Below are 11,955 nucleotides of genomic sequence, written 5' to 3'. Positions count from 1 at the left end.
TGTAAGTATGTATGTTGTAAGTTATTACTGAAGAGTCAAAAAGTTTTTAAAAATTTGAGAAAGTTTATAAAGAATAAAACTTGCAGTAATCTAAGGTTAATTTATTATTGATGAAATTTGTTTTACAAATTTAGTGTGGCCTAAATGCACAGTATTTATAAAGTCTACAGTAGCATACAGTAATGTCTTAGGCCTTCCCATTCACTCAGTATTCACTCACTGACTCACCCAGAGCAACTTCCAGTCCTGCAAGCCCCATTCACCTAGACAGGTGTACCATTTTTTATCTTTTATACCATATTTTTGCTGTATCTTTTCTATGTTTAGATATGTTTACACACAAAAATACTTAACATTGTGTTATAACCGCCTACAGTATTCAATACAGCAACATGCTGTATAGGTTTGTAGCCTAGGATCAATAGGCTATACCATATAGCCTAGGTGTGTAATAGGCTATACCATCTAGGTTTGTGGGAGTACATTCTATGATGCTTGCATCCTAAAGACCTTTCTCAGAATGTATCCCCGTCATTAAGCAACATGACTATAATAACAATACAGATCTCTTCCACCTTCTACATCAATCAACCATTACTGAAATCAGATACTCTACATGAGATGCTAATGAAGAACCTATTTTCCAATTTTTAAAAGAAAAAAATTATAATTCATTACACATTAATCCAAAACAACTAACCAAATTCCTTGAGTGTAACTAAAATACCGTAAAGCACCTATACGAATGTAACAAATACCCATGTTAGGATATAAAATGCTTAAAACATCACTTTCTGAGCAAAACCAATTTCCACTGTTAACAGCAGCAATAAGCAGTAACATACTACACATCCTCCTTGTTGACATTTGGTGTACCTTTCAAATTGTCTACACATGATTCTGACATTCTATCAATTACATTTGGAATTTTTTTTTAGAGGTGGAGTCTTCCTCTGTCACCCAGGCTGGAGTACAGTGACATGATCATAGCTCACTGTAGCCTCGAACTCCTGGGCTCAAGCAATCCTCCTGCCAAGTAGCTGGGACTACAGGCATGTGCCACCACTCTTGGCTAATTTTATTTTTTTCAGAGACAGGGCTGGTCTTGAACTCCTGTCCTCAAGTAATGCCCCCTGCCTTAGCCTCCCAAAGTGCTGGGATTACAGGTGTGAGCCACCACGCCCAGCTATCTTTGGAATTTAACACTGACTTCACAGAAATTTTGTTAAACATGTGGTATTTGGCTTTATTGAGTTTCTGGGACATAAATACAAATATTAGAAAAACATTAACTGTGAAGTCATTCTGTGAACTCTGCTTGCATATTACATTTGTTCCAATGGACTGAATGGCTGCTTTAGAGTCAACTTAGGCAAGTTAACGATACCCTCTAAACATCAGAATTCTCATATTCAAAATGGGAAAATAATAGTGTTATCACGGCAGTTTTTGTGAAGATTAAATGAGATAGTGCACCTAAAGCAGTTAGCACCATGCTTAGCATATAGTACATGCTCAATAAATGGTTCCTGTTATTATTTTTATTATCTATCTAGCAATTGCAGCTTACAAAGATTTATACATGTACTATCTTGCTTGATCCTTAAAACAAAACAACTCTGCAGGAGACAGACAGGACATGGATTATTATCTTTGCTTCGCAAATAAAAAGATAAACACTTAAAAGAAGTTAATGTGACTTGCCTAAAGTTCCATGGTTACCTAGCTATACCCACCATGACTGGCTATAAATCACCATATAAATGAGGGGTTGGCAAACTTTTTCTTAAAAAGCCAAATAGTAAATATTTCAGGCTTGTAAGCCATATAGTCTCTATCATAATTAGTCAACACTGCCACTGGAGTACAAAAGCAGCCATAGACAGTGCATTAACAAATAGGTGGAGCTGTGTTCCAATAAAACTTTATTTACAAAAACAGGCAGTGGGTTGGATTTGGCTCATGGGCCATAGTTTGCAAACCCCTGCCCTAGACCTTTAGATTACTAGCCTAGTGTACTTTCCCACTACAATATGGTTACTACCTATATTCAGGGTAGTCTTTTAGCATTACATTTAATATTAATAGCATTAATTGGTAGGGAAAAGATAAATTGGAAATAATTTGTAAAAGAACTATGAAAACAATAAGATATTACATAAATATTAGTATAATTGCTTTGTCTTCTTTTCCATCTTCTAAAACTCTCTCTTAATCCTTTCCTTATTTCTTTCTCCTCTAATAAGGCAGTTGGCCTAGAAGTAAAGATTTTTCTATCTTTCTAAAAGTATTCAAGGCAAATATGTTTGCAGAATCTTATACTAACTAAAGTAATGGGCATTCCATGAAATACCAGAATGAACAAACTTACCAATACCTCTTTAAAAATTGCAGAATGTGAAAACTTCTGAATATAACATGTATGGGCATGTTTCTGGGGAGTGGGGGAAGCTATGGTAAGCAACCAGTGTATTCTCAATCTCAAACAACAGAGCGATTATCAGTTTTCTCATTATAAAAGCCACGTGTTATGATGGTAAGGACACTGGACTTGGAATTGGAAGACCTAACTTGGAATTTCTTCTCTGCCACTTACTATCTTTGTAACCTAGTAACTACATATGAGAAGTTGTTGTGAGAATTAAGACAAATAATATTTTAAAATACCAAGCATTATAAACATTGATTATTGATGCATTTGAAATTATAAACTTCTTAATCAAGTTCACTTCTATATTTTTAATAGAAGTATAACATGATACAATATTATATAATAGTACAATATAATTAATAAAGCATCTAAAATATCTATTGCTAAAGTATAAAGCACTTTTTCTGCCATGGAGCTAAAAGTTCTTAAAAAAAGTTCCCTCATTTAAGCCAACAATATTTCTTTGAAATTAAAACAAACTAGAATTTATTGGGTGATATGTGCTAGGCATTTTACATACTTCACTCATCCAATCTTTATAACAACCTTGAGAAGAAACTGAAGCTCAGGGAAATGAAATCACTTGCCCAAGGCATACAGTTCCTAAGTGGCAGCCGGGCTTAGATTCATACCCAGGTTACATGGATTCTAAAGCCTGTGTTCTTTTCATTACGTAACACTGTCGCTTCAGTTTTGTTTTTTAAACTTGACATCCTCAAAAAGCTAAGTGCCTCATACAAGGTCAAAGAATAATTACTGTGAGTGTAATAGAAGACAAATCCTCAGATAATAGGACATCTTTAACCCACTAGATTAAGTCACCTCCAAATAACATACTATTTTAAAGGTAATTTTCAGATAATTACTGTTTAATCTAGTTTTGGTCTCAAAAATGTACTGGTAAATAGAGTAAAACCAGTCTACCTGCCACTAGTTAACGAAATTGGGATATTACCAAGTTTAAGCATTAGATGCCCAAAGAAACAAATCTAGAATTTTGGTAAGAGAAAAAATTAACCAAAAAACAAGTTTCCTCAAATTCCAATGTTATGTTAATAAACATAGCAAGAACATTTCCACTTTCAGAAATGTCTGAAAGTTAGGTCTTCCAGAAAGCAGATTCTTTTCTCAATAATTTTTTTCCATGAAATTTATAGAAGCCATTGTAGAGCAAAATTGGTGATCCAGGTGCTTTTTAAGAACTAAATCAGTAAATTAGAAGCTTTTTAATCATGACATTAAATATAACATATAAATGAGGGAATAAGAGAATACAAAATATTTCATAAATCTATGGCCCTCCTCTTCCCCCTCTTTTTATGCCAGTCTGGTCCTTAAGAGCAAGAGCCTTTTTTTCCTTGCTTAAATAAAATAAACTTCACCTCCACCGTCTGTTGCTTACCTGTTGCACAGTGTGCTCAGGGCTCCATGTGGACTACAGTCACACGGAAGACAGAGACCAGAAGTGTGATTCAGGTAAAAGCCCTCCTTGCAGGTTTCACAGAGAAGCCCCTGATAACCTGGCTGACACTCACACTGCCCTGTGGTCTGGTTGCAGCGATTCACATCCAGGCTTCCAACTACAGAGCAGTTACATACATACTCTGAAAAGAAAAAAAGGAAAAAAGACATTACCAACTAAGATTTAACACCTTCTTAATAAAATGAACTCTATTTTCCTTTTCTTTTTTTATTCTTTTTTTTTTTTTGTCTTTTTTTTTTTTGAGACAGAGTCTTGCTCTGTCGCCTCAGCTAGAGTACAGTAGTGTCATTATAGCTCACTGTAACCTCAAACTCCTGGGCTCAAGTGATCCTCCTCCCTCAGCCTCCCAAGTACCTGGGACTACAGGTGCCCACCACTGCACCCAGCTAATTTTTCTATTATTTGTAGAGAGACAGGGTCTCACTCTTCCTCAAGCTGGTCTTGAACTCCTCCTCAAGCAATCATCCAGTCTCAGCCTGCCAGAGGGCTAGGATTACAGATGTGAGCCACCACACTTGGCCTTTTTCTTAATAAATTACCAAGAACACTTTGTAAGGATAGATAAAATTAACCTCATGCTTAGAAATTAAGTCTTGAAGAAGGGAAAAAAATTTTAAAAAATTAACTCTAGTTCAAGTCTACTTTCTCTCCTGTTTATTTAAATTGGGAAATATATAGAGTAAATAAAAGTATATACAGTTCATAATTATAAAGCTAACATTCTTAATTTCCTTTACAGTACTCTTCATCTCCTGTCCCTCTTACCCAACACCCCAATTTGTGTATGTGTGTCTGCATATTATTAGTTTTTCTGGATTGAAAGCCACCAAAGGTAGGCTTATCTACATGGCACTGAGAGCGCATGCTGGAAATGACATATTAAATAATAAATAATCCCATTGTATAGCAGCAAAAGCCTAAGGCTCAGATGATTAACTCTGGTAACCTATATAAGGTCATAAAAGATTGTGCTACAGCTCGAATCATAAGCTAATATGTTCTACTCAAGAAGAAATTAATGGAGAATTGAAAGTTTAAGGTGAGGAAACAATGAAAATAAACCTAGAGGAAAAATTTACAGGTTTATCCTCATCAGTGAGTTAAAATGAATCATAATTTGAGTGTCTTTCCCAAATTAAAAAATTCAGAAAATAAACCTTTCCTTTAGGTACATTTCAAACAGTTCTTTGGATAAAAATATTTAGAAGCCCTTAGTTTTAGCCTTGTAATGCAAAGACTCATTTAAAGGTCAGTTAGGATTTGGTTTTGGCTATTTCTACTCATTTTGTCAAAAGGAGTGTTTTCAACACAGTGTGACACAGTATCAACATAGGACTTTGTAAGCATGTGCAAAAACATCTAGTTAAAATCAACTGCAGATAATATTCTAGGAATAGGCCTTATTCCAAAATAGCTATGAACCTAGTCTTAGTGAGTCCAGAAAAATCTATAGTACAAATTATACTTCTGAATAGGCAAGGCACTATATATAAAATGGCATTATACTGATATAGTTTAGCTTGGAAAAAAATAACCTTTAATGTTATTTTTGGTTATTTCAAAAAAGCTACTGGCTAACTGCAAATCCAGAGTCTTACACAGAAAGTTATAAAGGGATTTGCTTCTCTAGTCTAGAAAAGGAAATTAAGTTTCAAAATTCTTTATATATCCACAAACAGCTTATCCACACAAGTCAAAACAAAGGATTCCTCAAAGAAATTCCCACTTGGCAACTCTATACCTACCACACTTCTGCAGTTCCTAACCTTTGGTGTCAGTTTATTTCCTGCTCTAGATACCTCTTCTAATTTGTAAATATAACAAATAAATGAATATATATTGGTAGATGATTTTTTTTTTATGTATATTTCAAGGTTGGGTGGTGAATTAGTTAACAAAACCAAAGGGGAGTTCAGATTTCTTCAGCCACAAGCTTGGGAAAGAAATCAGCTTCCCATCACAATCAAGATTCTTATTTTTGCTAGGCTACGTAAGCATGACATTTCTTTGAAAAAGTTACATGTTTTCCATATGATATCTACTTTCTGAGTATGTGCATTGTGGTTTTATATTAATAAATACTAAATCTTATGTTCAGTTTCTGTAAACATGCCAATGACAACTTCATGGCAAGACCTTCACTCCACCAGAAATGATCGGAACTATTTTTTTCCTGTTTTTTGAGACAGAGTCTCGCTCCATCGCCCCGGGTAGAGTGCAATGGTGTCATCACAGCTCACTGCAACCTCCAACTTCTGGGCTCAAGCAATCCTTCTGCCTCAGCCTTCAGAGTGGCCGGGACTACAGGTGCATGCCACGATGCCTAGCTAGTTTTTTTTTCTATTTTTTGTAGAGATAGGGTCTCACTCTTGCTCAGGCTAGTCTCGAATTCCTGAGCTCAAGCAATCCTCCTGCCTCGGCCTCCCAGAGTGGTAGGATTATAGGCCTGAGCCACCATGCATGGCCCAGAACTCTTAAAGTAACATTTTTCTTCTGAAATCTGGCAGAAATTCAACATACATCCAACTCTTCCTGCTGGACCAATTTGATCACAAATTAAACTGACCAAATTATCCTGGTGTGGGCCGAACTAGCTTAAGAAAAATGAAAAGACTAAAAAACTCTGTAGTAAAGACTATGAATTTTATTCTATTATTTTACTACTAATGTATTTCCATCTGAAAACTGAATCAGTATTCCCAATGAATAAGATTAGCAGTATTTTTTTAAGAATCCAATTAATCTTAATCTAAAAACTATGAGACTTACTATTTTTTCAGTAAAGTTCTAATGAATAAACCTTCAGTACTAACCAAGTTCATTTGCTATGCATTATTTCTATAGAATCAGTTAATCCAATCTTCTCATTTTTCCCTGAACATACTCTGGTTAGCAGTATCTCTGAACCTTTGCTCATCCTGTGCATCTGGAATGCTCTCTTTGCCACATATTCAAACCTATCCCCTAGTTCAAAATCTGTTGAAACTCACTCCTCCATAAACTCTAACTGTATTTCCCCTACTAGGAATTCATAACAACACCTACTCCCCACACCTCTCATATGACAATAGTTTGAAGAGGCAGTAAAACAAAGCAGTTATGAGCACAAACTGTAGAGGTAGACAGCTAAGGTTCATATCCTGCTCTCTCGCTTACTAACTTTATAACTTTAGACAAGTTAGTTAACCTCCTTGTGCCTTCATTTTTTCCATCTGTAAACAGGACATAATAATAGAACCTATTACACTCAGCTCTAACGCCTAAGCTGGGAGTGGTTCGGAGTACTACATTAATTAATACAATTGCTGGAAAAAAGCAGAAAGTGATTTCAGATAAAAGAGCATAAATATAAAATTCAGATGTTAGATTGATAGGCCACAGCTTTGTTAACATCCAGTGGACAAGATCTGAAAGCCCAAGAATGGGTTTATTACCATGACAGCTTCAGACAATGTCTGGGAAACAGAATGAGTGTCCTGTTATGCAGAAATACAAGTTGTAGATCAAGGTAGAGAATAAGAGGGTATTCTACTTGTACTGGGCTCCATATAGTACCAATGTGTGTGCCTACAAATACAGTGGTGAAAACAGAAGGATTTAGGATGTGGATTCAGAGATGAGGAAAAATGAGCATTTATTGATTATCCAGCAACAGGGTGAATGGCAAATATTTCAGCCAGAGAGAACACCCTAGTGCCAGGAAGGGGGCTGACATAACAAGACAAAAAGGGACTATCATGTTAATACTTCTCCCCAAAATAACCAAAGGAAAGGAACAGAGTACAAAGCACACCAAGTGCCAGGAAGCATGTGCATCTTTTCTGTTTGTAGTTCAAAATCCAAGGCCCTGTCCCAGTGATTTGATCTCAAGTGAAATGACCCAAGTTAAATGAATAGTGTGACAACTATAATAAATGTAAAACACTGTGAGCATTCATTAAATTATGTCAGGATAATTTGTTAGTTTGTAAGTAGAGTAAAATCTCAGCCCCTTCACAGTTCTAGACACTCATGTGGAACCAGATAGGAGTTAATGGAGAAATAATGCAATCCCCTCAGTAGGCGGCTAGCAATATGAAAAAGAAGAAAGGAAATTTCAATTGATAGAAGGAATCAAAGGACGTATAGCCGAAGACAAGAGAGAAAGTGCTGGCTTTTTAATGAGGTAGATCTTAGACCAGCACAAAGGAGTCTGCAACATGATTAATGGTAAGTCACCAGTGTGGATGTTAATGAGAATGAAACAATATGAAGAGGACACCAAAAGCTAATCACAGACCCGTGTGAATGAGATGCCAGAAAGCTCATTTAGTTGCCTAGGAGTAAAATATGGAATAAACTCTTTATCATGGGAGTAGCAGGTTTCCTCTCAATGCGAGATAATTCTCGGGAAAACTGTAAAGAAATAAAGGAGAGTAATGTCAATGCTCACAGAGACACCATCATCTTTGGCGATGCTTTTTTTTTTATTGTTGTCTGGTTTCTGAAGAGCAATAAAAAATAGTGATTAGAATCCTGAAGAAGAAACTAAAATCTGGTGCTAAACTTCTTTAAGCATTTGAAAATAGAAACATAAAGTCCCAAAGAAGAGGTAATAAATCGGTATTTTCCCCTGAGAACTTGAATTTATGGGATAATTTTGATATAAAAGTATCCAAAGCAATCGTTGTATCTAAATCAAATGCTGTACTTTTGCAAACATTCCAAGGGCCAAGAGATGAGATGAAATTTTTTTAGCACAAAAAACAAAACAAACAAACAAAAAAAACCCCAGTAATTTTGCTTACAAGTCCCACGAGTCTCCTCGTTGGGCACAAACACTTGCTCTAGTAAGAGATTATCCACTTGAACTTACTAATGACCTTTGCTGGGCCTTTCATACTCTTGGTAGGCTCCCTCTCCATCTAACTTTTAACCATCTTGTACCGTTGCTCAGTAAAAAGCCCGTCTTCTAGGACTTTTTAGTGTGTTCCGGTACTCAGCTTCCTCATATTAATGATGAGAGTTTAAAAACAAAATACCAATTGTGATTGTATGTCCTAATGAATGTGCACTCTCTTTCTGTGCCTCTTTTTGTGAAGTCCTGAGTGCTGAAATTAACTGTGAGGTTCAAGCAGTTTAGTACAATAGTGTTTGGCCTTTGCAGATAAACAAGAACCACAAAAGCAGTAAATGAAAGATTTGCATAAGAAAATGAAAAAATCTGTGCCCTCAGTCAATTCATGATACAAATCTCCTAGAACAAACAAATGTTAGATAACAGTACTGTGGCTAAACTAAAATGATTACAAAATTGTTGCATTTAAGCTACTTGTAACTGTAATGAATACAGAACACTCACAGGAATCTGATTCAGGAATACGGCCTGAAATTCCCTCTATAGCCTTTTGTAAAATTGTATAAATACCGTGGCAAAACTCAATAAATTTCTTACTCCTTTTCATTCATTCAACAATGATTTCACTCTTGCTTTTCTTTTTTTTCCGCTTTTAGTTGACATGTAATAATTGTACATATATATGGGATACACAGTGATATTCTCCATGCAGGTATATGATGTGTAATGATCACATCAGGGCAATTAGTATATCTATTACCTCAAACATATATCATTTCTTTGTGTTGTGAACATTAGAAACCTTCTCCTCCTAGCTTTTTGAAAATATACAATAAATTAGAGTTAACCATATTAATTCACCCTACAGTGCTGCAGAACACCAGTATTCATTCCTCCTACCTAGCTATCATTTTGTATCTGCTAACCAACCTCTCCCCATTCCTCCCTCCCTCCTATCCTTCCTGACCTCTAATACCCAAAATTCTACTCTTTACTTCCATGAGGTCAAAAAAAACTTTTAGCTCCCACATAAGAGTAAGAATATGTGGTATTTATCTTTCTGTGTCTAACTTATTTCATTTAACATAATGCCCTCCAGGTTCATTCATGTTGTCACAAATGATAGGATTTCATTCTTTTCTATGGCTGAATAATATTCCACTGTGTAAATATGCTACATTTTCTTTATCCATGTATCTGTTGGTGGACACTGAGGTTAATTCCATCCCGTATTCACCTTATTGTCAATAGTGCTGCAATAAACATGGGGGTGCAGGTATCTCTTTAACATACTGATTTCCTTTCCTTTGGATAAATACCCAGTATTGGGATTAACAGATCACATGGTAGTTCTATTTTTAGTTTTTTGAGGAAACTCTATACTCCATAATGGCTGTACTAATTTACATTCCCATCAACAGTGTATAAGAGTTCCCTTTTCTCTGCATCCTCCCCAGTATTTTTAAATTTTTGTCTTTTTGATAACAACTATTCTAACTGGGATGAGATGATATCTCATTGTGATTTTGATTTGCCTATCCCTGACAGTTAGTGATGTTGAACATTTTTCATATACCTGTCGGCCATTTGTATGTCTTCTTTTGAAAAATGTGTATTCATATCTTTTTCCCATGTTTAATTGGATTATTTAGTATTTTTTGCTGTTGAGTTGTTTGAATTCCTTGCATATCTAGATATTAGTGCCTTGTCAGATGAATAGTTTGTAAATATTTTTCCCATTCTACAGTTGTCTCTTCACTCTGTTGATAGTTTCCTTTGCTGTGCAGAAGCTTTTTACTTTGATATGGTCCCATTTGTCTATTTTTATTTTTGTTGCTTGTGCAAGTTTTACCCATAAAACCTTTGCCTAGACCAATATCCTAAAGTGTTTTCCCTATGTTTTCTTCTAGTTTTATAGTTTCATTTCTTACATTTAAATCTTTAATCCATTTTGAATTGATTTTTGTATATGATGATAGATAGGGATTTAGCTTTGTTTTTGTTTCTCTTTTTTGCATGTGGATATCCAGTTTTCCCAGCACTGTTTATTGAAGAGGGTGCCCTTTCTCCAATGTGTGTTCTTGGCACCTTTGCTGAAAATCAGTTAGTTGTAAATACATGGATTCATTTCTGCATTCTCTATTCTGTTGCATTGGTCTATGTGTCTGTTTTTATATCACTATCATGCTGTTTTGGTTACTATAGCTTTGCTGTATATTTTGAAGTCAGGCAGTGGGATGCCTCCAGCTTTGTTCCTTTTTGTTCAGGATCAGTTTGGCTATTCCAAGTCTTCTGTGGTTCCGTATGAATTTTAGGATTATTTTTTCTATTTCTGTGAAGAATGTCCTTGGTATTTTGATAAAGATTGCAATGAATCTATAGATTGCTTTGAGTAGTACTCTTGCCTTTTAATATCTTCAAATGCCATTATCTATTAAGAATACAAAAAACAAAACTGCTCTAGGATATTCCTAAACTTTTCACTCTTCCCCATATTCAGAAGGCATACAAAATATACTGTAATATTGGTGGCATCTTCTATTAATCTCAAATTAGCAAAAATTAGAAGAAATGCATTTAAAATGAATTAAAGCTCAGTTCTTATCTTGTAACCAAAATTAAAAACATTTAAAATTTTAGTAAGTTTAAACTTATCTGAAAGTATTTTTAAACATTATCAATATGAACACTAAATATTCTAAAATATACTTTGTAATTAAAATAAGTTATTTTATATATACAAAAGGTATTTTTCAAAAGTTCCATCAGGTTTTAAATTTTTCCAAATATTCCTTAAAATAGGGAGGAATTTTATTCCAGTGTTTCAAAAGTCTAGAAACTTTATGTTTCTATTTGGATATTCATACTACACTCTAGTATCTTCACCAGAAAAACATTAATTTGTGAGCCAACTAGAGGTCATCTATAGTTAAGAAGAAATTTAGTTTCTCAGGCAAATTAACATGGAACAATCTGATTCCAGGATATAAAACATTTGGGGAGGTTTAAGAAGTGAGGTCATATGACATGGGTCATGTCAGTTCCCATCATACTGAAACAATTATTATCATTTTCTATATTGTATCCCAACACATCCTCCCAACTTTCCAGGAAATAACCTCCTGTTCCTCTACCTTCTCCTTCTCCTACTTCTTTTTTTCTCTGTTAACTGAGGCCCAATGTTTGAAAATTAAATGAAGCAAA

At 35.0% G+C, this 11,955-nt stretch overlaps 1 protein-coding gene across 1 annotated transcript in view; it reads right to left on the bottom strand.

Annotated features, from left to right (window-relative positions):
* Nucleotides 1-11,955, bottom strand: part of MEGF9 (multiple EGF-like-domains 9) — a 112,497-nt gene that overhangs the window by 47,654 nt on the left and 52,888 nt on the right. Inside the window, exon 2 of the mRNA XM_012664447.1 lies at nucleotides 3,834-4,035. Coding sequence (XP_012519901.1) covers nucleotides 3,834-4,035 — 202 coding nt within the window. The remainder of the gene's footprint in view (nucleotides 1-3,833; nucleotides 4,036-11,955) is intronic.

Source organism: Propithecus coquereli, unplaced genomic scaffold (assembly GCF_000956105.1).
Source record: "Propithecus coquereli isolate 6110/MARCELLA unplaced genomic scaffold, Pcoq_1.0 Scaffold89, whole genome shotgun sequence".
In the NCBI taxonomy this organism is placed as follows: domain Eukaryota; kingdom Metazoa; phylum Chordata; class Mammalia; order Primates; family Indriidae; genus Propithecus; species Propithecus coquereli.
This window is presented reverse-complemented; position numbering and strand designations above follow the sequence as displayed.